Source organism: Microplitis mediator, chromosome 1 (assembly GCF_029852145.1).
Source record: "Microplitis mediator isolate UGA2020A chromosome 1, iyMicMedi2.1, whole genome shotgun sequence".
NCBI lineage: Eukaryota > Metazoa > Arthropoda > Insecta > Hymenoptera > Braconidae > Microplitis > Microplitis mediator.
The window spans coordinates 2,787,226-2,812,811 of NC_079969.1; the positions used below are offsets into that span (position 1 = coordinate 2,787,226).

The 25,586-nt window shown below is 29.4% G+C and overlaps 3 protein-coding genes across 6 annotated transcripts; 2 read left to right on the forward strand and 1 right to left on the reverse strand.

Annotated features, from left to right (window-relative positions):
* Nucleotides 1-306: 306 nt before the first annotated feature.
* LOC130678257 (eukaryotic translation initiation factor 4 gamma 2) lies at nucleotides 307-11,658 on the forward strand. Of its 4 annotated transcripts, XM_057485376.1 has the most exons (6): nucleotides 307-380; nucleotides 3,535-3,647; nucleotides 3,849-4,065; nucleotides 5,137-7,164; nucleotides 7,942-8,247; nucleotides 9,035-11,658. In XM_057485376.1, exons 4-6 carry the CDS (start codon nucleotides 5,176-5,178, stop codon nucleotides 9,101-9,103), a joined length of 2,364 nt encoding a protein of 787 aa, XP_057341359.1. In that variant the 5' UTR covers nucleotides 307-380; nucleotides 3,535-3,647; nucleotides 3,849-4,065; nucleotides 5,137-5,175; the 3' UTR covers nucleotides 9,104-11,658. The 4 variants fall into 4 exon arrangements, with proteins under 4 accessions (XP_057341359.1, XP_057341357.1, XP_057341356.1 ...); XM_057485374.1 differs by having other exon boundaries at nucleotides 345-380; nucleotides 3,535-4,065; XM_057485373.1 differs by lacking the exon at nucleotides 307-380 and adding an exon at nucleotides 387-500 and having other exon boundaries at nucleotides 3,535-4,065.
* A 2,124-nt stretch (nucleotides 11,659-13,782) lies between these two features.
* On the reverse strand, nucleotides 13,783-19,267 carry LOC130678259 (V-type proton ATPase 16 kDa proteolipid subunit c). The gene is made up of 4 exons (XM_057485379.1): nucleotides 18,989-19,267; nucleotides 18,778-18,902; nucleotides 16,734-16,923; nucleotides 13,783-15,659 (listed from the first exon to the last, which is right to left on the reverse strand). Exons 2-4 carry the CDS (start codon nucleotides 18,866-18,868, stop codon nucleotides 15,443-15,445), a joined length of 498 nt encoding a protein of 165 aa, XP_057341362.1. The 5' UTR covers nucleotides 18,869-18,902; nucleotides 18,989-19,267; the 3' UTR covers nucleotides 13,783-15,442.
* Nucleotides 19,268-19,703: 436 nt separating this feature from the next.
* Nucleotides 19,704-25,586, forward strand: LOC130668844 (periodic tryptophan protein 2 homolog). Its single transcript, XM_057471336.1, has 7 exons — nucleotides 19,704-19,858; nucleotides 20,645-20,757; nucleotides 20,842-20,936; nucleotides 21,066-21,194; nucleotides 22,195-24,276; nucleotides 25,153-25,372; nucleotides 25,447-25,586. The coding sequence occupies exons 1-7, from the start codon at nucleotides 19,841-19,843 to the stop codon at nucleotides 25,574-25,576; spliced, it is 2,787 nt and encodes a 928-aa protein (XP_057327319.1). The 5' UTR covers nucleotides 19,704-19,840; the 3' UTR covers nucleotides 25,577-25,586.

A 25,586-nucleotide genomic window follows, 5' to 3' on the forward strand; every position in this document is an offset into this window, starting at 1 on the left:
CCCCCAGGTTTAAAAATTCTTTTGTGAATTTTTAAAATTAAATAAAGTCATTAATTTATCTGTCACTTCTACCAAATGTCAGTTCTTAGTCACCCGAGTCTGGGCTGCCGGTTTCCGGAGTCAACTGAGCGTTTAAATTTCCCGCGTTTATTTTAAAATTTAAATAATTGAAAGTGCGTTTTATTTGGTTTTAAAAATTTTTGATTGATTTTTAAGTTGTTTTGGCGGTTTTTGACAGTTAATTAAGTGGAATAATTATAAATTTATAATAATAATAATAATAATTAGTTTGTGTTTTGACTTTAGTAGGAACTAGTGCAGGAAGTCTCCGCGAGTGTCCGACAGATTGCGAAAGCCTTCACAAACAACAACCATCGACCGTAAGTAACATTAAGTGATAATAATTATTTTAAATCGTTAAATATTAAATAATTAGTTTAAAATATTACTAATTAACATTTATTTTTATTATTTTAATTAAATAACGAGTGTTAGTGCGGGTGAGTTTTATTATTCTAGCCTTTTTATTTTTTACTATAACATTTTTTTGTCAAGTGGAATTTTCTGGAGCCCGTGAGTTGTCGTGTACTCGTTTATTGTACTAACATGCGTCATGTCCCATCTTCCATCTTTTATTCTTCATTATCATTTTTTTTTCATGTTTTTTACTCTAAAATTTAATATTTTGTTTCAATTTTTTTAAATTATTTATTTTTAAATTCAAATTATTATTTCAGAGACAGTTTTCTTTGAGGTTTTTTATATTTTAATTGTAATTATTTTTACCCTTGGAAATATTTTTTAACCCACGCGATTACATTTTGACGTTTGCTCATTTTTATCTCGATTTAGTAAATCCTTTGTCATAAATTTATTTATTTGTTTATTTTCCTTTTATTTTTTTTATTTTTCTTATTTTATTTAAACAAAAAAATTTTAGTAATTTTTATAATTTTTTTTTTTTTTTTTATAAAAAATTTTGACTATGAGTAATTTTTATAAATAATTAGATAGGAATTTTTATAATTTTTTTTGTGAGGAATTTTTGATAATTTTTTTTTGTGAGTAATTTTAATAAATATTTACTTATGAGTAATTTTTATAAATATTTATTTACGAGTAATTTTTATAAATTTTTTTTGTGAGTAATTTTAAAAAATATTTACTGATGAGGAATTTTTAATAATTTTCTTTGTGAGGAATTTGTAATTTTAATTATGAGGAATTTTTAATAATTTTTAACTATGAGTATTTTTACTGAATATTTACTTATGAGGTATTTTTAATAATTCGTTTTGTGAGGAATTTGAAATTTTAATTATGAGGAATTTTTATGAATAATAACTTATAAGGAATTTTTATAAATTTTTACATGGGTAATTTTAATAAATATTTCCTTATGAGGAATTTTTATAAAAATTTTTGTGAGTAATTTTCATTTCCTAAGGATTCAAAATTTTAATTATGAGAAACTTTTAATAATTTTTTAAATTATGGGTAATTTTAATAAATATATAATTATGAGTAATTTTGAAAATTGTTTCATTTATGAGAAATTTTAATAAATTTTTATTTATAAATAATTTTTTACGAGTTTTTTTTTTATTTTTTTCATTGTAAATAAATTTATGAAACTTAATAATAAGAAATTTGATTAAAGATTTCCCTGTATAAATTTTTATAAATAACAATAATGAGTTATTTTTATTTCTCATTATCTATGAGTCATTTAAAATATATCATTTCTCATATGTTTAATATTCACTTCCTTATAAATAAATTTTTACAATAATTATAAAAAAAAAAAAAGCAATTAAATAATTTAACATAAATTCCAGTTTAAAAATTTAATTAAATTAATAACCAATGAAGTTTTGACGTTTACACATTTAAGTACAATCTCTTTGTCTGTCATTGATTTTTAATTAAAAACATATCAGTTTATTTGGGTACTAATTAATTTGGATATATCATTAAGTTGATTAATTTTTTTTTTGCTTACGATAAATTTTTTTCTTGAGGTTAGATAAAGATTTTAATTAGTTGCTAATTAATAATTGATATCGACTGAATTTTTAATTGTAGAAAATTAAAAATTATGAAAATTTTTACTCCGAAACTTTAAATTTTTTTTTTTTTTTTGTAAAATTTAATTACGATAAATTTTTATTTAATTTAATTATTAATAATTTTTTTATGGGGAATTTGAAAAAATTTTTATTCACAAGGGATTTTAATTATAAGAATTTTTATAAAATAATTTTTATGGGTAATTTTAATTAATCTGTATTGAAAAGAAATTTGAATTAAGAATTTTATAAATAAAATTTTTATGGGGAATTTTAATACTTTCATTCACAAGAAATTAAAATTTCTTGTGAATGATTAGTTTTTACGAAAAATATTTTATGGGGAATTTTAATGAATTTCTATTCATAAGAAATTTTATAAATAAAATTTTTATGGGCGATTTTACTAAAAATTTTGCTCAGAAAAAATTTGCATTCAGAGAATTTTTATAAAATAAATTTTTATGGGGAACTTTAATTATTAGTTTTCATAAAAAATATTTTATGAGGAATTTTAATAAATTTCTGTTCATAAGAAATTTTATAAATGAAATTTTTATGGGAGATTTTACTAAAAATTTTACTGAAATAAAATTTTCATTTAGAGAATTTTTATAAAATAAATTCTTTTGGGGAACTTTAATTATTATTTTTTATAAAAAATATTTTATGGGGAATTTTAATAAATTTCTATTCATAAGGAATTTTATAAATAAAATTTTATAGGGGAATTTCGATAAAAATTTTACTCAGAAAAATTTGCATTCGGAGAATTTTTATAAAATAAATTTTTATGGGGAATTTTAATAAATTTTTATTCATAAGAAATTCAATAAAATTTTTTAAAATTTTATTTGTGAGAAACCTTCAAATACGTCCATATAAATATATATATATATATATTTATATATTCAAGGATTGATGTCTAAAGAATGACGTAGAGTATTGGAGTTCAGGGCAAACCACAAAAAAAATAAATAATAAATACCACATTCTCTTTATTCATCTCAATAAAAAAACATAAATAATTTTCCTGAAAAAAGTAAAAAATAAAAAATGATCGGTGATAAAAATAATGCTGAGAAAAGAAGTGAGCAAAGGAGTGAAATAACCGACTCGGTAGGTTGTGCGTCGTACGGCTAAGCAGGATACGACATACGAGTGTTGTCGGTTATCCGCGTGCATGTGAGCCAGACTCGCGGGCGCTCTAAGAGTGTGTGCTCCGTAAGTAGAGTCAGCATAAGCATCAGCAGCAGCCGCAGCCAAAGCATTGTCAGGGTGAACGCCGTCGCGAGTTCATTGACCGTCTGACCATGAGCCGCGCCCCGTGTAAACATTTAACCCTTTGTTATTATTTTTTATTTATTTAAACTTGTCCGCGTACGCGGGTCATTGTCCTGAGTTTTTAATTTTATGTCTGCTATTTTGAATATCAATAAATAAACAAATAAATGTTTTTTTTTAGCTACCAACAAGAACTTTAAGTGTGCTGCGATTTATCATTGAAGGCGTTAACACCCACGCAACAACGGACAACCCCACAGGACCGGGGGGTGCTTCTCGTGTCTCGGGAGGAAGGTCAGGGCTCGTTCAAAAAAAATAACAAAAAAAATACCTTGACTTTAAGACATTTTTAAAATAAGAAATAATATACATAAAATTTAAAAAAAAAAAAAAAAAAAAAAATAGAGATATAAGATAATAAGAAAAAAAAAATAAAATATTAAGAGATCGGCAGTAGAGTGTAAGAGTGAGACTAAAAAGTTCGATGCCTTCCAGGGACGATAATCGCTCCCTATCCACTGAGCGACGCTGGATCCCTCCTTCAACTGTTAGACGCGATGCTTTCACCCCAGAAAACAGAAATGATTTCATCTTCCGCAAGGTGCGGGGTATCCTTAACAAGCTCACACCTGAAAAATTCGGCAAGCTGAGCAGCGACCTGCTCAAAATCGAACTTAATTCTGATGTTATTCTCAAAGGTGTCATTATACTGGTGAGCTGAGACTTTATTTATTATTTTACCCATGATATCGATATATATCGAATTTTTAAAAATCGATATATTGGTTTTTTATTGCGATATTTAATTTAAACTTTGAATTTTAATTTTTTAATTTTTGTTATATTTTGGTTCGATATATCGAACTTTATACATCGATTATCGATTAGATTCGATTTATCGATTTTATTATTGTATATTCATATGAAACTTTTAATTTTAATTTTGGATTCTATTAATTTTTTCGTTCGATATATCGAACTTTGAATATCGATTATCGATTAGATTCGATGTATCGATTTTTTATTACAATTTTTACATTTACTAAACTCTTAATTTTGATTTTTTAATTTTTATAGTTTTGGTTCGATATATCGAACTTTGAAAATCGATTAGATTCGATCTATCGATTTCATTATTGTATATTTATATGAAACTTTTAATTTTAATTTTGGATTCTATTAATTTTTCGTTCGATATATCGAACTTTGAATATTGACTATCGATTAGATTCGATGTATCGATTTTTTATGTCAATTTCTATATTCACTAAACTTTTAATTTTGATTTTTAAATTTTTATGTTCTAGTTCGATATATCGAACTTTAAATATTAACTATCGATTACATTCGATATATCAATTATCGATTAGATTCGATGTATCGATTTTTTATTACAATTTTTCTATCAACTAAACTTGTAATTTTGATTTTTTAATTTTCATGTTTTGATTCGATACATCGAACTTTGAAAATCGATTGTCGATTAGATTCGATACATCGATTTCTCATTTCAATTTTTATATTAAATTCTTCATTTTAATTTTTCCTTCTTTCAATTTTTTCTTTCGATTCATCGAGCTTTGAATATCGATTATCGATTAGCTTCGATGTATCGATTAACTAAACTGTAACTTTTAAATTAAATTTTTTTCATTCACTCAAAATTAAAAAATTTTCAAAATTGATGTATCGAATTTGAAATATCGATATCTCGATTAATTTCGAGATATCGATATTTAACTAAAATGCATAAATTAAAAAAAAAATAAAACGTAATTTTTAGATCTTTGATAAAGCCCTCGATGAGCCGAAATACAGTTCTATGTATGCACAGCTGTGCAAGCGTTTATCCGACGAAGCGCCAAATTTCGAGTCACCAAAACCAACAGTCGACGGTCAGAAAGCTCAAAGTACCTTCCGTATTTTACTTCTCAACAAGTGCAGAGACGAGTTCGAGAATCGGTCAAAAGCCAACGAGGCCTTCGAGAACCAAGATGACCTCATTCCCGAGGAGGAGGAGCGCCGGCAAATGGCCAAGCGTAAAATGCTCGGCAACATCAAGTTTATCGGCGAGCTCGGCAAGCTGGAGATCGTCTCCGAGTCAATCTTACATCGTTGCATCCAGCAGCTTCTCGTCGAGAAACGTCGCCGTGGACCCCGGGGGGACGCCGCCGAGGATATCGAGTGTCTGTGCCAGATCATGCGCACTTGCGGTCGAATCCTCGACTCCGACAAAGGCCAGTGTCTCATGGAGCAGTACTTCAAACGTATGATGTCACTCGCTGAAAACAGTGACCTCCCACTGCGCATACGTTTTATGTTACGCGACGTAATCGAGTTACGTCGCGACGGTTGGGTCCCACGGAAAGCGACCTCAACTGAGGGCCCGATGCCCATCAACCAGATACGCAGCAACGACGACGACCTTCTGACCTCCCAACAGGCCTCCCTACAGCGCAACCTTCAGTCCCAGTACAACAACCACCATCACCATCGCAACAACCGCGACGACTCAAGAATCGGCAACGACTTTCTCAGAAAAATCGCCCGTCCCGGAATGGTCGACATGGACATCGTCGGGTCCATACCCCTCACTCAGAGCTTCGGTATCTCGAATTCCTTTGCTGGGCCCAACGGGTTCTCGGGCGTCCCCCAACCTGGCGCTCCGGGTCAAGGTGGCGCCAACGTCGGGTACGGACGGCGCCCTCCCGGCAACTACTTTCCCAACCAACGACAGACTTATCCAAACAAACAGCAACACGCAGCCGCTAATTCCTTCAACAATAACGCGAACAAAGAGCAGTCACTCAGATTCAACAAGAACAAGATGCTCATTGGCCATCCGGAAGAAGTATCACTGCGTCCAAGCACGACATCTATGCTCTTTAAGCAGACGACCATAAAACCTCTGCCGATAACCAACGATCTGTTTCCCGCACGCACAGAGGCGCCACTGTTGAGAGCCACTACGCTCAAGACTCCGCCATTGATGCACAAGGACGCGGCCCCGATTGTAATTAAGCAGGGTCCGTTGGACAAGAGAGAGAAGGCCAGGGACCGCAAGGACAAAGGCCCCACGAAAGAGGAAATTGTCAAGAAGGTAAACGCGATGATGGACGATCTTAAAAATGTTGATGATATCAACCTCGGCGACGCCATGGCCCAGTTCAAGGACCTGAAGATTCCCGAGCGATTCATTCGCAACGCGATCGCGACCATTTACGGGAACACGCTGGAGAGGGGGGACTCGGAGAGGGAGTTTGCGGTTAAGTTTGTTGCTGAGCTGAGGAAAGAGGGCGTTGTCCAGCCGGGGCACACCATGGACGGGTGGAAGGAGCTGGTGGCGGGAATCGCTGACAAGGAGAGCACGGTACCCTGTGTTGCGAGTCATGTCGCTAGTATCACGGGCAAGGCCATTGTCAATAATCTTATGATGCTGCATGACTTGGCTGTTGTCACGGAAAATGGCGCCCACCATCCGCTATTTTTGCTGACCTTGCAGCAGCTACACAAGACACAGGGAAAGGCGGTGCTGACACAGATATTTAACGACAGCAAAGTTAACTTGATGAGCCAGCTGCCGGAGGCGGAGAAGACCAAGGAAAGATTGGGAACTATTCTTGAGGACAGGGAGCTCACTTTCCTGTATCCGTTGCTGAGGATCCAGGGAGATATGAGCAGGCAATTGGAGAGCGATCCTAGTCCAAATGCATTTTATAAATGGATTAAAGATAAATTACATCCGGCACATCATGCTGATCCTGGTTTTATTAATGCTTTGATGACTGTTTTACTGCAATATATTACACGAGTAAGTAAAAAAAAAAAAAAAAAAAAATATTTCGATATATCGATTTTTTTTATCGATATATCGAACTTGATTATCGATTTATTTTTTAAAATTGATATATCGACTTTATAGTGATCGAAATATCGATTTTTTATCAATCGATCTATACAACTCGATTATAGATTCATTTTTTAAAATCGATATATCGAATGTATAGTGATCGATATATCGATTTTTTATTGAACGATCTATAGAAGTCAATTATAGATTCATTTTTTTAAATTGATATATCGACTTCATAGTGATCGAACTTGATAATCGATTAATTTTAAAAAATTGATAAATCGACTTTATAGTGATCGATATATCGAATTTTTTATTAATCGATATATTGAACTCGATTATCGATTAATTTTGAAAAATTGATATGTTGATTTTATAGTGATCGATATATCGATTTTTTTATTACTCGATATATCGAACTTGATTATCGATTAATTTTACAAAATTGATATATCGACTGTATAATTATCGATATATTAAAAAAATTGATGTATCGAATGTATAATAATCGATGTATCAAAAATTTCATATATCGAATTTTTCATCGATCGATTGGTCGATCTTGTGATTAATCGGTATCTCAAACTTTTGATTGATCGATATATTAAACTTTCGATTATTGATTTATTGAAAAAAATTGACATATCGAATTTCCGGTGATCGATATATCGAAAGGTTGATTTATTGAATTTATAATCGATGTATTCATGAAAAAAAAATTTTTTTTTTGTTTAGGAAACAACATTAGCGCCTGGTATCGATACAACAGTCGTACCAGACAAAACACTACAAGAAAAAGAACGTGGATTATTACAAAAATATACACGTGTACTCGAGTCATTTTTAGTAACAATCGATGCACAAGTAACAGCCGTACATTCACTTCAAGTATTTTGTCTTTCGCATAACTTCCCGAAGGGCATGTTGCTCAGATGGTTCGTTGCGCTTTACGAACTGTCAATTATCGATGAAGAGGCTTTCATTAAGTGGAAGGAAGATGTCACCGACGCTTATCCTGGCAAAGGACGTGCATTATTCCAAGTAATTATTATCATTATTTTTTATCTACCATACAAATCAATCCAATGGCTTCGAATTTTATTCTAATTATGCTCGAAGGCCTTCATTACTTAGTCAATAATCACAGTAGTAATTTTTCTTTCTTTTTTTTTTCAAATATATCGAATTTGATATATCGAATTCTTAATTATCGATTTAAAAAAATCGATTATTTTATCGAATTTTTAATAATCAATGAGTCAAGGACGAATATATCGAATTTAAAATAATCGACATTTTTGAAAGATCGATATATCGAACTTTCAATAATCGATCTTTGAATAAAATTCAATAAATCGAACTTTGATGATCGATTCTAGAAAAAATCGATTAGTAAAAATTTAATGTATTGAATTTTATCAATCGATATATCGAACTTTCAATAATCGATATTTGACAAAAATCGATATATCGAACTTTCAATAATCGATATTTGACAAATATCGATATATTGAAATTTTGATGATCGATATTAGAAAAAATCGATTAGTTAAAATTTCATGTATTGAATTTTGACAATCGATGTATCGAACTTTCAATAATCGATATTTGACAATCGATATCTCGAACTTCCAATAATCAATATTTGACCAAAATCGATACATCGAACTTTTGATAATCGATACATTGAACTTTCATTAATCGATTGTTGAAAAATGTCGATATATCGAAATTTCGATAATCGATATTGAAAAAATCGATTTATGAGGAAAAAAAAGTTATTTTTATTTAAAAAATAAACTAATAAACAATTTTAATGAATTTTTAGGTAAATAGCTGGTTAACTTGGCTGGAGCAAGCGACGTCTGAGGAAGAAGAAGATGAAGGTGACAATTAAGAAGCCTTACCACCAATTGAATAAATAAATTAAATTAACAACAACAACAACAACAATTATCGAAGTAATGAATGCTGGTACATTTCAATTTTTTCATACCAGAAATAATGAATGTAAGAAAAAAAAAAGAAAAAAAAACAAACAAACAAGCAATCGTCAGTTTTTCTTTTGGGTTGGAATCGAGGCAGTGTTTTTTTTTTTTTTTTTATGTGTCCGACATAAGAGTAACGTTTGAATCAAATAATAAAAACGATAAATAGATTAAACACAAAAAAAAAATAGAGGAAAGTGCATGCCAAAAGTCCAGCAATTTCTTTTTTTAGATCAATTAATTATCGTTTTCTTTATCCCTTTTTTTTTTTTTTTTTTTTTTTTTCTTAAGTAGCGCAATTGAAGAAAAATTTGTTTGTAATTTTAATTTGTAAACAATTAGTTGTCTTTAATTAATTAATTAATTAATTATTGATTATTATGATTATAATTATTTTTTGTGTCTAGTATTTTGTCTTTTTTTTGTACGTCAATTTATTTGTCGATTAATTGAAACAATTAGTTAATTTATTAATTGATTGTTTTTATTAATTTTAGTAAATGTTAATTCTGTGTATCTTTTACAAAAAAAAAATTATATATATAAAAAAAAAAGTTAAAAAAAATAGCAAAATATTCAATAAAAGTAAAAAAAAATTGATAAACAAAAAAAAATGAAGCGTAAAAAAAATAATTGAATAAAAAATCGAACAATCGTAAGATTAAAAAAAACAAAAATAGTCAAATAATTCAATTAAAAAAAAAAATTTTAGTTCGATATATCGATTGTTAAATTCGATAAATCGATTTTATGAATAAATCGATTATTAAACTTTCAGTGTATCGGTTGTTAAAAATTTGATATATCGAACTTGGTATTATCGATGTTCTTTAAATCTATTATTTAATATCGATATATCGAACTATGTGAGTTTCGATGTATCGATTTTTTTATAAATGTCGATACGTCAATTTTTTTTTAATATATCGATTATTTAATTTGAATTCCGCGATTTTTTAATAGATCGTTTATTAGATACTTCATATCTCGAAACGTAAATAATCGATTCTTGATTTTTCTTTATCGACTGTTTATAAGTCGAAATATCGATGTGTTGATCGATTAGTAAAAAGTCGATGTATCGAACTTTAAATTTCGAGATATCGATATCTTAAATTTTATCTTCGATGTATCGAACTTGATCATTTTAATAAATCGATATCTCAAATTTTCAAACTTCGATTTATCGAACTTCAAAATTTTGGTATGTCGATATCTCGAAGTTTAAAACTTCGATATATTGATATCTCGAATTTTCAAGTATCAATATATCGATCTTTAAAACTTTGTAATATCAAAACATCTCTAACTTTAAAATCTCGATATCTCGAAATTAAAAACTTCGATATGTCAATATCTCGAATTTCCAAATCTCAATATATCGACCTATCAAACTTCATTATATCGAAACATCTCTAACTTCAAAATATCGATATCTCTAACTTCAAAATTTCGATATATCGATATCTCGAATTTTGTAATTTCATTATGTCGATCTTCATACCTTCATAATATCGAAACATCTCTAACTTCAAAATTTCGATATCTCGAAACTAAAAATTTCGATATATCGATTTAAACTCGATTTTTTTTTTAATTGTAAATTTTTTTTTCTCTTCACTAAAATAATTAAAATTAATAATTAACAATTAAATAATAACATTAATATTAATAATAATAAAACTGGTGTAATTTATTATAAAAAAAAAAGCAAACAATTGTAATTTTAACTTTTAATTTATCTTAATTAGTATAATTATTAATTATTAACATTAATCAACCAATCAATCAACTCTAAAAAATCAATATTAATTATTAATTAATAATAACAATAACAACAAAATCATATCCTTTTTCATTCTTCCCTTTGATTTTTATTCATCAGTCTCCCACTCATTAATCAACAAAAAAAATTAAAAAAAAAATTTATTTGTCGGACCGTCAGCCCGGCGCTCAATTGTAAAAATAACAAATGATCATTAACTAGTGCAATAATTATTCATTTATTTCTCTATGACTTTGATAATCATTAATTTAAATTTTTTAATCGACAGTTTAATTAATTATGTATATAATTTATTTTTATTTAATTTAATTTTTTTTTGTTAAACGCCGGGCTGGGGAGTTTGAAAAAAAAAAAAAATAGTTTAATTTAATAAAAAAAAAATCGTATAGAAACTCAAAGACTTTGTATCCAAACAAAAAAAATAAACATAAATAAAAAAAAAAAATTATTCTTTTTTTTTTAAATTGTAGGAATTTATGAATGTTGTAGTTAAAAAAAATAAAAAACAGTTTAGGTCTAGACCTAAACTAGGAGTAATTATTATTTAATATTTTAATTATAAGCTCTGCGATTTGTTTTATTTAAATTTACTTATGATTTATTTGTTTGAGAAAAATGATGTATGAATGTCAAGGTATTTTTTTTTTAATTGAATAAAAATAAATTTAAGTTACGAAATCTGTTTTTTTTTATTTATAAAATATGAAAATGCAAATCCTTTCTTGGTGTTCAGCAGACAGTTTGGAGTAGAATGAGTACCCACATCGATATGTTTTAAGAAAAAAATTTTTCGGGGAATGTACGAGGTGCAATGCGAGTCTTACTCATTACCGGAAGTACGTAATTAAAATTTGACTTCAGGGATGTATAGAGCTTTCAATTCTGAGTTAAATGAGTACCCACATCGATATGTTTTAAAAAAAAAAATTTTTGGGGAATGTACGAGGTGTAATGCGAGTCTTACTCATCACCGGAAGTATGTATTTGAAATTTGACTTCAGGAATGTATAGAACTTTAAATTCTGAGTTAAAAGAGTACCCACAAGCCATAGTTTAAAAAAATAAGTTTCTACTCAAAAATGTACGAGATGCAATGAGGCTCATACTCATTACCGGAAGTACGTTATTAAAATTAGACTTCGGGGATGTGTAGAGCTTTTAATTCTGAGTTAAATGAGTACCCATATCGATATGTTTTAAAAACAATGTTTTTGGGGAATGTACGAATGCAAGTCTTACTCATTACCGGAAGTATGGATTTGAAATTTGACTTCGGAACTGTAAAAGGCTTTGAATTGTGAGTTAAATGAGTACCCACAACCCGCAGTTTCAAAAAATTAATTTTTTATCAAAAACGCTGGAGGTGAAAACTTGACCCCATTCATTCAAAAATGAAAATACTTAAATTTTGACTTCAGGGGGTCGTAGAGAATGGAATTTCCTGTAAAATAAGTACCCACAACCCAATGTTTCAAAGAACTATTTTTTTACCAAAAACGCTGGAGATTAAATGTTGACTCTACTGATTAAAAAATAAAAATAATCAAATTTTGACTTCAGAGGCGTATAGAGCTCAGAATTCTGAGTTAAATGACTACCCACAACCCGGAGTTTCAAAAAATTAATTTTTTATAAAAAACGCTGGAGATTAAAATTTGACCCCATTCATTCAAAAATGAAAATACTTCAATTTTGACTTCAGGGGGTTGTAGACAATAAAATTTCCTATCAAATGAGTACCCACAAGCCAGTAGTCAAAAAATAAATTTCTCATGACCACTTTACCCCAAAATAAAAATTTTAAAAATTGACCTGCTGTCAAAATTTATGAAACTCGAGCTCTTATATAAATACATAAAAAATTATCTTATCAGTGATGAAATAAATAATATTCATTTATTTATTCAATTTTTAATATCTGTAACATCGAGGACAATTATAACATAATTATTTATATATAATTAATAATAATAATAGTAATCATAATTATAATTATAATCATAAATTCATATATTTATATAATTTTTTTTTTTCATATTTTTATGACCGGATCCACTCAGCTCAATAAATCTACAGTAACACTGGAAGGTACATACAATTTAATTACTTGCATTACATGTTGTCGTTATCAGTGATAAGTGATATATATTTATATATATATAATATATATATGTATAGTTAGTAATCTCTCCCCTACGCTTATTTAGTGCAGCTCCAGAATCTAAACGTCTAGTCTAAATTATAATCTAGCACGCGGTCACTCACTCGCGTGCTCGTCCTCAGTCGCGCGAAAAATTCAAACTCACTCGCGTTAAAAAAAAAAAAATAATATTCTATATACTTAGATCGATTATATATGTGGTATTTAACTAGTACGTGTACATTCCGAAGATTATTGTTATTATTATGATTATTTTATGTACATTATAAACGCACTAGAGTAATCGATTAAATTTAAATTTTAATTTTAAATGAAATAAATTTGGGAGAGGAACGAACGAGCTTCAGATAATTTAAGTCAATTCGTAAAGCTAGAGATCAAATTGTTTTTTTGCTGGTTTATTTTTATTTTGGAAGGAGAAAATGCCGGTTACGATTTAGAGATAGTGAGCTGGAGTAATTGCTGGTGGTACTAAAGGTCGAGTATGACTTCGTTTTATTTTCTTTTATTTTAAATAAATTTTTTTAAAAATGTTTATTAGCAGCTCCATTGTAATAAACACTTTTAATTCTATTTATTTAATCGATAATTTTTTTTTCGATATATCGATTTTTTGGAGTTCGATATATCGATTGTTGAAATTCGATTGTTTATTTTTTGAGACTGATAAAGTGATTTTTTCTTCATTTCTCATATCGAAACTTGAAGTTCGATTATTCGATTATTTAAACTTCGATATATCGATTTTAATAGTTCGATGTATCGATTATCCAAACTTCGAAATATCAAATTTAGTTGGTAAATATATCGATTATTTAAATCGATTTTAGTCATTCAATTAATCGATTATTTGAATTTCGATATATCGATTTTAGTAGTTCAATGCATCGATTTCTTAAATTTCGATACATGGACTGTATTCATATCATATATATATATATATATATATATATATATATATATATATTATTCAAACTTTGATATAACGATTTTATTCAGTCGATACATCGATCATTTCAAAATCGATTCTAGTCATTCGATTGATCGATTGTTTAACTATCGATGTATCGACTTTCAAATGTAATTATATAAATTTTTTTTAATATCAGATATTAGTATTAATGCTTCGATATATCGATCTTACAGCTTCGATCCATCGATTTTAAAACTTCGATGTATCGATTTTAAAATGTCGATATATTAATTTTTTAATTATTATTAACCATCGATTATCATGAAAAATAATCGATATGCAATTCGATGTATCGATTTTGAAACTTCGATATATCGATCTCAAAATTTCGATATATCGATTTTTTAATTTTTATCGATTATTCTGATCGCTATCGTGAAAAATAATCGATATGCAATTCGATATATCAATCTCAAAATTTCGATATATCGAATTTTAAATTTTTATTCTCAATTATTATCAATATTATCACTAAAAATAATCGATTTTTAAATTTCGATATATCGATCTTCAAATTTCGATACCAATTTATTTGAATCTCGCTCTGTACTCAAAATTCAATGGAATGTACAATGCAAATTATTTCTTTTATTTTCAATCCGTCATTAATATTTATTTTAATCAATTTTATTAATTTACATTAACATGACATAATGAACCAATTAATCATCAAAAATTAATTACTGGCCTCCGTAATTAATTTCATCAATTAATTATTATTTCAAATAAATGATATAATCAAATTCATTATGTCAAGCCTCTCAAATTGACTTAATACTATCATACATTCATTAATTATTAATCATTAATTAAAATTAAAATTAAAAAAAAAAAAAAAAAAAATTAATTTCTAATAATTTTTTTTTTCTTCACATTTAGAGAATTTATAAATTTCTATTAATTAAATTTACATGTAATACAATTATTATTTTATTTTAATTGTGCTAAATATATTAATTAATTGATTAATCAATCAATCAATTAATTAATTTAAAAAAAAGAATTTTTTTTTACAGTGGCCTGATTTGTGACAAAATATTTTTTAATATTAAAATTAAAAAAAAAAATTTAATAATAATAATAACGATAATTAAAATTAATGCCGCCTGTTTAATTGGTAATTAAAAAAATATCTACATGGGAATTATAAATTTACAATCGATAATTATTTAAAAATTATTGTAATTCGATCACTGGAAATAATATCGGATATGAGAGCGACGGTATCAGCGTCGAAAATAATTTTTTTAGTTGATGGTTACTGTTACTGTTATTGTTTTTTTTTTCTTTGAGATGTAGACCAGGCGGCAGTAAGCGGGTTTGGATAATTACTTTGCTCCTCCTTTTGTGTAGAGATAGATGGCGACGATGAGACCGTAGAGACCGAGTACCTCGGCGAAGATGAGGATAAGAATCATACCGACGAAGAGACGCGGCTGCTGGGCTGTTCCTCTTACTCCTGCGTCACCAACTATTCCAATAGCGAAACCAGCGGCCAGACCGGCAAATCCTACTGCTAGACCAGCACCCAAGTGAATGAAACCTCTGTGATAATTTAAAAGTTTTTTTTTTTAGAATCGGAATTTTTTTTTTTTATTTTTATCTTTAATGGAAAACTTGGAATTTAATTTTTTATAAAAAGTTTATCAATCGATTTAGTAAAATCGATTTTTTATTATCGATTCAATAAAATCGATTTTTTATTATCGATTCAGTAAAATCGATTTTTTATTATCGATTCAGTAACATCGATTTTTATGATCGATTCAGTAAGATCGATTTTTTATGATCGAGTCAATAAAATCGATTTTTTTATCGATTCAGTAAAATCGATTTTTTGCAATCGATTTTTTATTATCGATTCATTAAAATCGATTTTTTATGATCAATTCAGTAACATCGATTTTTTATGATCGATATAGGATAATCGATTTTGAAAAATTGATTTTTCAAAATCGATTTTTGTAATCGATAAGAAAAAATATTTATCAATCGAGTTTTTAATCGATTCTTTAAATCAATCTTAAAAATCGATTATTGTGTTCGATTATAAAAAAATCTATCAATTAATTTTAATCGACGGTTTAAATCGATTTCAATCGATATTTTAAATTTCTAATAATCGATCTTTAAATCGACCTCATAAATCGATTATCCAAATCGATGTTGATTCTATTTATAAACCCAATGTTCAATCGATTTTTTAAATCGACTGAATAAATCGATTATTTGAATCTTTCAAAATAAATTTTATAAATCGATTTAAATCGATCTTGTAAACTCGATTACTACTCATATCTTTAAATCGACTAATATAATCGATTTCTTACATAAATTTTTAAATCGACTATTAATCGATTCTTCAAATTGTTTTTTTTTATAAAAAATTCAAATCGATCCCTTAAATTAAAAAAAAAATCCTCAATCGATTACTGCCACGTATCGATTCAAATAAATTTTCTACTCCAGTCCCCATATTAAAAATACCCCATAAATTTCCAAAAAATTTAATTTATTAATTTTTTTTTTTCAATAAATCGACAGTCCAACCCGACCTACTCTAAGTCCATCGATTTTCCAACCATTTATTTATTTTTTATTATAAAAAAATGTACTTACTGATACAAGGAGTAACCAGAAGGTTCCCCCAATTGTCCAGCAATCAATACAGCGACGACCAAACCATAAATTGCAATAATACCAGCCATAACAACTGGAATTATCGATTTCATTATCAATTCTGGTCTCATCACAGACATCGCTGCGATTCCCGTTCCAGCCTTCGCGGTTCCATACGCCGCTCCCAGCGCTAAAATATTTAAAATAATTATTATAGGGTTAAGATTTTTGCCTATGAATCTTAATTTTGTAATTACGGCGTAAATATTGGTTTTACAAAAAAAGTTGTAGGAAATTTAATTTTCTAGAAAAAATGTCTCTTATGATTTTTTTATACGATCAATATTTTCATCGTAATTTCAAAATTAAGATTTTCGTAATCAACAAAAATTTGAATTATTCCTTATGAATCTTAATTTTGTATTTACGATGCAAATATTGGTCTTGCAAAAAAAGTTTTCAAACAAAAGTTGTAGGAAATTTCATTTTCTAGAAAAAATGTCTCCTATGATTTTATTATACGATCAATATTTTCACCGTGATTTCAAAATTAAGATTTTCATAATTAATAAAAATTTGAATTCTTCATTGTGAATCTTAATTTGGAAATTACGGTGAAAATATTGATCGTATAAAAAAAATTTTCGAACAAAAGTTGTAGGGAATTTAATTTTCTAGAAAAAATGTCTTTTATGATTTTTTTATACCATCAATATTTTCATCGTAATTTCAAAGTTAAGATTCATAATGAATGTATCAAAATTTTTATTGATGATGAAAATCTAAATTTTGAAATTACGGTGAAAATATCGATCGTATAAGAAAAACATAAGAGACATTTTTTCTAGAAAATTAAATTCCCTACAACTTTTGTTCAAAAATTTTTTTTATACGATCAATATTTTCACCGTAATTTCAAAATTAAGATTCACAATGAAGAATTCAAATTTTTATTAATTATGAAAATCTTAATTTTGAAATCACGGTAAAAATATTGATCGTATAATAAAATCATAAGAGACATTTTTTCTAGAAAATTAAATTTCTTACAACTTTTGTTTCATAACTTTTTTTGTAAGACAAATATTTACCCCGTAATTACAAAATTAAGATTCGTAATGAATGATTCAAAATTTTTATTGATTATGAAAATCTCAATTTTGAAATTACGGTGAAAATACTGGTCTTACAAAAAAAGTTTTCAAACAAAAGTTGTAGGAAATTTAATTTCCTAGAAAAAATGTCTCTTATGATTTTTTCATACGACCAATATTTTCACTGTAATTTCAAAATTAAGATTCATAACCAAGAATTCAAATTTTCCTTAATTACAAAACCTTAATTTTGAAATTACGGTGGTACCAAAAAATAAATAATTAATAATAAATAAAAAAAAAAACTTAGTTTATAACCCAGCCCATAAGTCACATGAGTCTCACGTTGAAAGTCACATGATCACTCATGGGGGCGTGGCACAGTTTTATTATTTAACCAAAAATATTTTCAAAATCTCATTTTTTTTATTTTCATTTTCATTTTCCCTCATCAATTTTTTTTTTCAAAATTTCCATCCCTCATTTTTTTCCCTTACAAAAACCCAAAACTATAAACATATAAATATATAAATATATATATACATCAACTCCATTTTTTTCAAAATAAAATAAAAAAAATTTTTTATTAAAAAATAAAAATCGTAGTTTAAAATTTTCCAATTCAAATTATTGATTAATTTTTCGTCACTTGCGCGCCGCGAATTATAAATTTCCCCGTCAATCGATCCCCAAATTTCATACCTGACATTTTTTCTCCCAAAAAATTCCACATAATTAAAAATTACCAATTAGTCATAAAAATCCCCAATAATTAAAATTTTCCACTCAAAAAAATAAAAAATTCAAATTTAAAAAAGTCTCCAAAAAATGTCCAACAAAATGGCGGCGGACGCCACAAAAAAATCAATTATTTAAATCCCCAATAAATTACCAAAATGTCCCAAGTAATAAATAAATATATAAAAATATATATAATATAAAAATCTTACAGGAAAATATAATGGCGGAGGCAGCGCCCATTACACCGAAAAATGGTCCGTAGATCGGATTCTGTTCTGGAAGTACTGAGGGTGTGCTCATTTTGAATATTATTTAAAAAAAACCACAAATAAAACTAAAAAAAAAAAATATATATATATATTTATATAAAATTAATTATAAATATATGAGATTTATAAATATATATTTATATAAATTTACAGGTTGTCGTAACACGTAACAATCACACCCACGATGTCGTCACTAAACTAGACAAGACAAGACAGTAGACCTGGTCCTGGTGTACGTTAACGTAGTGACGGTAAATGTAATTGTGGATATAAATTTTTAAAAAATTAAACTGTACTGTCAGTAGTCGCGGTATCAATTCAATCAAGAGTTTACTTGAGTATGTACTGGATTTTTTATCTTTTTTTATTTAAACCAGACCCACTATCTCTTACTCTAGACCCAAGAGATATTCGACGTCATGTGATGAGTTAACACACGCATATATATATAATATATATATGTATATATGTTTTATTATTATTCTATTGGTTTATTTTATCCCAAGGTAATTTTTCGACCAATAGGCGGCCTCCTTTTACGATTAAGATGACGTCAAGTTTTCAAGTTCGAAAGTTTGGCGGCAGAGCGCGCGCTTTTGGGGGAGCGCGTGCGCAGAGGGAGGGCGCCTGCGCAGTTAAATTAGGGCGGGTTTAAAAAGCGCGTGATCGTTTTTTCTTTGGGTTTATGGTTTTTTTGAATTGAGGATTTGAAATTTTGAAAATTTGAATTCGGATTTCGGTTTTATTTTTGGGGAATTTATTTATTTTGGTTTTTGTTTTTTTAGTTTTGGGTTGGGAGTTTTTTTTTGTATTTTTTGGGAACTAAGATGGTGGTGACATCAAGCGGAAGCGGGAAATAGAAAATTTGAAAATTTTAGTTGTCGATGGAAACTTAAACACGTGAGATTATTTTGTGTAGAGGATAATAATTGGAGTTATTTTTTTAATTAGTGGTTTTTTTAATTACGAGTTTATTGATAATTTTGAATTTTAAAAATTAATAATGAAGTTCGCGTACAAAGTAAGTGGAGTTTTTTTTTTATTTATAAAGGAAAAATATTTAGAAATTTATAACCTCAAAATTTTTGTATTTTAATTATTACTTTTATTTGTTTATTGATGATAATTAGTCGATAATTAATTAATTATTTTTATTATTCAGTGGGCGGGAAATTTAAATTTTATAAATTTTAGTGAAATTTTTATGATTGAGGAAATTTAATTTTATGTAAATAATTAGGGAATTATTTTTAATGGTAATTTAGTTGATTATGAGTATTTGCGATTGAAAAATAATTAATTTGAGAATTTTAATGATAATTAATTTTTTTAATTAAATTTTTGAGAGACGTAATTAAATTTAGAAAATATTTTGCTGTGAATTTAAATTCTGAGGAAACTATTGAAGATATGACAAAAATGATAAGAAATAAAGTTGTAGAGCTTGAAATTCTCTACAAAAATGTATCAGATGACGTTTTCTGTAAACTCAATAGTTAACGAGTAATTGAAATTTAAAAGTACTCAGTCTACAAATTACGATAAAAAATTGACTTAAAAAAATTTTTTAAAACTTAAATTTAATATTCTGGGTTAAATATAAAAAATATGAAAAAAATGATAGGAAATAAACTTGTAGATTTTGTAATTCTCTACAAAAAAGGTCTGAATAATATTTCACCCAAACTCAGTAGTTCAGTTGTAAATTTAATTTTAAGTTGATAGTATTCGAGGCACCTGCAGAATTGAAATTTTTTCTATTATAATTTTTAATGAAACTAATTAATTAATTTATTAATTGTTGCAGTTTGGTAATTTACTGAGCACAGTCTATCATAAAGGTAATTTATTGTTCGCTAAAGATGGATCGACATTGATAAGTCCTGTGGGAAACCGGATCACAGTCTACGATTTAAAAAAGTATGTATTTTTTTTCTTCTAATTAATTAATTAAATAATTAATTAAAAAATATGATGAGTTATTAATTTTTTTTTTAATTACAGCAATAAATCATCGACTTTACCTGTAGAGAGCCGATATAATTACAATGCTATTGATCTATCGCCAAATGGATCAATTTTGGTTGCAGTTAATGAAGGTAAGAATTTTTTTTTAGTTCACCGCCAAAAGAAATTTTTTTTTTAAATCATAAAATAAAAAAAAATTATCTGAGATGAAACTTCATGTAGAATAATTATTTGATGTAAACTTTGCTCTAATTTTCCAGAGGGAGAGGCACATGTTATAAGTATGCAGAGTAAAATAATAATTCATAAATATCGATTTAAAAAACCGATAAGTTGCATTAAATTTTCACCTGATGGAAAATATTTGGCTGTTTGTAAACAAAATAATGGTAAGTTTTTTTTTTTAATTTAAAATTTTCAAGATTTTTGTATCAATCGATGTATCGATTATAAAAAATCGATGTATCGATTGTAAAAAATCGACGTATCGATTATAAAAAATCGATGTATCGATTCTTGAGTCGATATATCAGTTCTTGAATCAATATATTGAGTATTGAATCGATATATCGGTTATTGAATCGATACATCGATTATTGAATCGACACTTTAATTAAATCGATTTATCAACTACTAAACCGGTACATGAATTATTAAATCGATATATTGATTGCTGAGTCAATATATCGATAATAGAAACGATACATCAATTATTAATACTCCATTTAAAAAATTTGATGAATGAATTCCAAAATTTTATCCATCGATTATTAAATCGATTTATCGATTACTGAGTCAATATATCGATAATGGAATCGATATATCGATTATTAGTATTCTATTAAAAAAATTTTATGTATGAATTTCAAAATTTTATCCATTGATTATTAAATCGATTTATCGATTATTGAGTCAGCATATCGATAATGGAATCGATAGATCGATTAATAAAAATTCATTAAAAAATTTTATGGATGAATTTCAAAATTTCAGCTATTGATTATTAAATCGATTTATCGATTACTGAATCAATACATCGATAATGGAATCGATATATCGATTATTAATAATCGATTAAAAAAATTTTATGTATGAATTTCAAAATTTTATCCATTGATTATTAAATCGATTTATTGATTACTGAGTCAGTATATCGATAATGGAATCGATAGATCGATTATTAATAATCCATTAAAATATTTTTGGATGAATTTTAAAATATCATCCACTGATTATTAAATCGATATATCGATTACTGAATCAATGTATCGATTATTAATAATCCATTTAAAATTTTACGTATGAATTTACAAATTCTATCCATTGCTTATTAAATCGATAGATCGATTATGAATTCCATTTTTATTAAACAAAAAATTTTTTTTTCAGTATTCATATTTAGTGCACCAGGTCTCCAAACAGAATCATATAATCCTTTCGAAATGAAACGCGTCTTCCACAGCGCCACCGACGAGACAACGACTCTCTGCTGGTCCTCGGACTCTCGTTTCCTCGCAGTCGGCTCCAAAGACACCTTCACCAAACTCTACACCCTCGACAAGTTCTCAAACTTCCGTTACTGCAACATCGGCGGTCATTCCGACGAGATAATTTTCGTCCACTTCGACACCGCCGGTACCTACGATCTCTTCACTATCGCCCGCAATGGCCACCTCTGTCTCTGGGAGGCCTCCCTCAATCCCGAGGATCTCAAGCTCTTCACCCCCGCCATCAAAGCTCCAAAACCTTCTGGTAGTGACTCCGAGGACGACGTGATCCTGGAGAAGGCCATCGAGCAAACAAAGTCGACCCGCAAGGCCTCCAAGAAAAAATCGTCTGGCTCGACGGACCAAGACCCAGATTCAGACCAAGAACTCGAGGACAAGCCGCTCAAATTCTCTTACAAACTGACCTCCCGCCACTACCTCGCAGACGATTTAAAAAAAACCGAGACCTCAGACGACAAAAAGTCAAACTCTGCCGTCGCGACCGCGGCTTCTTACCACCAGTCGACGCGAATCCTCGTCCTGGGGTTCAGCACCGGGTCATTTTTCCTCTACGAGTTACCCGACGTGAACCTCATCCACTCCCTGAATGTCTCCAACCAGTCGCTGTCCTCGATCGCCTTCAACCCCACCGGGGACTGGATCGCCCTGGGCTCGTCCCAACTCGGGCAGCTCCTGGTCTGGGAGTGGCAGAGCGAGACCTACGTCCTCAAACAGCAGGGTCACTCCAACAACATGACCTCCTTGGCCTACAGCCCCGACGGCCTGTGGATCGTAACCGGAGGTGACGACGGCAAGGTCAAGCTCTGGAACACCATCACCGGGTTCTGCGTGACGACTTTTTCCGAGCACACGTCGTCAGTCACCAGCGCCATCTTCAGCCACAACCGTAAGTTCGTGGTCTCGGGGTCTCTAGACGGTACAGTGCGCGCCCATGACCTCACCAGGTACCGGAACTTCAAGACCTTCACGTCCCCACGTCCGGTTCAGTTTTCCTGCGTCGCTTTGGATTCTTCTGACGAGTTCGTCGCCGCGGGAGGTCAGGACTACTTTGACATCTACCTCTGGAGTGTCAAGTTGGGAAGTTTGTTGGAGGTTATGTCAGGTCACACTGGACCAGTTGCCGCGTTGACCTTCACGCCTAGTCCAGGAAGTACTGCCATGGCCTCGGTGGCCTGGGACAAGACTCTGAAGCTCTGGAACGCGATCGAAAATAGTTCGAGCCATGAAACTGTCCAGCTAACGGCAGATGGCGTCGCGGTTGTGTACCGACCTGATGGTAAGGAAGTTGCGGTGGCGACCCTAGATGGCGTTATCAGTTTCTTTGACGTCAAAACGACGAATCAGAATGGATCGATCGAGGGACGGAATGATTTGGGAGCTGGAAGGGCAGAGACTGATCTGATTACGGCGAAAAAAAATCTCGAGGGCAAGGCCTTCAGGGCCCTGTGCTATTCTGCGGATGGGAACTGCATCCTGGCGGGAGGGTCATCGAAAAATGTCTGCATTTACGACTGCAAGGAGCAGGTGCTGATAAAGAAATTTGAGATCACGCAGAACCGTTCCTTCGACGCGGTCGACGACTTCATCAACCGGAGGAAGATGACGGAGTTTGGTAACCTCGCGCTAGTGGAGGAGAGGGAAGAGGGAGGGAAATTGAAGTTGCCGGGAGTTAAGAGTGGAGACATGGCGGCGAGAAGCACGAAACCGGAGGTCAGGGTCTATGGGCTGCAGTTCTCGCCGACAGGACAGGCCTGGGCAGCGGCGACCACAGAGGGTTTGCTTATTTATAAAGTTGATGCGGGTGAGATGTTCGATCCGTTTATGCTGGAGGTCGATATTACACCGGATGCGGTCAGGGAGAAGGTCGCAGAAGGGGATTTCGCTAAAGCGTTGATGATGGCTGTGAGGTTGAATGAGAAAGATTTGATACGTCAAGTTTTTGAAGCGATTCCTGTTTCTGACGGTAATTTGAAATTTTTTTTTATTAATATATCGATTAGTGAAATTTCGATATATCGATTAGTGAAAACTCGATATATCGATTAGTAAAAACTTGATGTATCGATAGTGAAAGTTAGATATATAAATTTTTTTAATTAATCGATTGTTAAAAATTCGATATATCGATTAGTGAAAACTCGAGGTATCGATCAGTAAAAGTTCGATGTATGAATTTTTTTAATTAATCGATTGTTAAAAATTCGATATATCGATTAGTGAACTTGTGATAGATCGAGGTGATATATTGATTACTACAGGATTCGACATTCGACTTTTTAGTGAATTGATTATGATGTTCGATTTATCGATTTTTTAAATAGACCTAATTCTACCAATTCAACGCATCGACTTTCGATACATCGATCATTGAAATTTTGATATATCGACTACTAAAAATTCGATATATCAACTTTTTGAAATATCGAATATTAATAGCTCGATTTATAAATTTCTTTGAATAGATCGATTACTACAAATTCAATGTATCGACTTTTGTTATGTATCGATTATTAAAAAGCCGATTTATCGATCTTTTGATATATCGATTGTTGAGATTTCGATACATCGATTTTTGAAATAATTTAATTATTAAAAGTTTGATATATCGATTTTAAATTTGATATCTCGAACTTTTCGATAAATCGATTATTAAAATTTCGATTAATCGATTTTTTGAATATCGATTTTAAAAATTTTATTATTTCTTTTCAAAATAAAAATATCGACTATCAAAATTTCGATAAATCGATTATTCAAATTTCGATTAATCGATATTTTATTTCGATATATCGTTATTTCGATTAAATTTTCTTTTATTTAATTTTTTTTTCTTTTACAGCTGAATTAACAGTAATATCATTACCGCAAATATATATTGAACGATTATTGAAATTTATATCTGTCGAATTAGAAAAAACACGTCACATACATTTTTATTTAATATTTACGGAAATAATACTGAGTAAATGGGGACATAAAATAAATTCATCACTACAACTTACCTCATTGTTGACTCTTCAAAAAAATATGCAGCTAAAGTATGACGATCTCAGTAAAATGTAAGTCTTGTTTGATATTTTGATATTTTATTTTCTCATTATTTTATTAATTAAAATGTATCAACTCATTTCAGATGTGACTTCAATCAGTACACAATCGATTTTATTGTAAGGACAGGAGAATTGAAATCAAAATTATCTAAAGAGGAGAAGGAATCCGACAATGAGTCGGACGCATCCGTAACACTTATGGATATTAATTAATACAATTATT

What these genes read in the sequence shown, in the direction of transcription:
- LOC130668844 (XM_057471336.1), top strand. An exon ending in TGTTTGTAAACAAAATAATG is followed by an intron (nt 21,195 to 22,194) that starts GTAAGTTTTTTT and finishes TTTTTTTTTCAG; the next exon opens with TATTCATATTTAGTGCACCA. An exon ending in AGCGATTCCTGTTTCTGACG is followed by an intron (nt 24,277 to 25,152) that starts GTAATTTGAAAT and finishes TTTCTTTTACAG; the next exon opens with CTGAATTAACAGTAATATCA.
- LOC130678257 (XM_057485374.1), top strand. Translation starts at nt 3,838, where the DNA reads ATGCCTTCCAGGGACGATAATCGCTCCCTATCCACTGAGCGACGCTGG. An exon ending in TACTGCAATATATTACACGA is followed by an intron (nt 7,165 to 7,941) that starts GTAAGTAAAAAA and finishes TTTTTTGTTTAG; the next exon opens with GAAACAACATTAGCGCCTGG. An exon ending in AAGGACGTGCATTATTCCAA is followed by an intron (nt 8,248 to 9,034) that starts GTAATTATTATC and finishes ATGAATTTTTAG; the next exon opens with GTAAATAGCTGGTTAACTTG.
- LOC130678259 (XM_057485379.1), bottom strand. Translation starts at nt 18,868, where the DNA reads ATGAGCACACCCTCAGTACTTCCAGAACAGAATCCGATCTACGGACCA. An exon ending in CTCCGCCATTATATTTTCCT is followed by an intron (nt 16,924 to 18,777) that starts GTAAGATTTTTA and finishes TAAATATTTTAG; the next exon opens with CGCTGGGAGCGGCGTATGGA. An exon ending in TCTGGTTACTCCTTGTATCA is followed by an intron (nt 15,660 to 16,733) that starts GTAAGTACATTT and finishes AAATTATCACAG; the next exon opens with AGGTTTCATTCACTTGGGTG.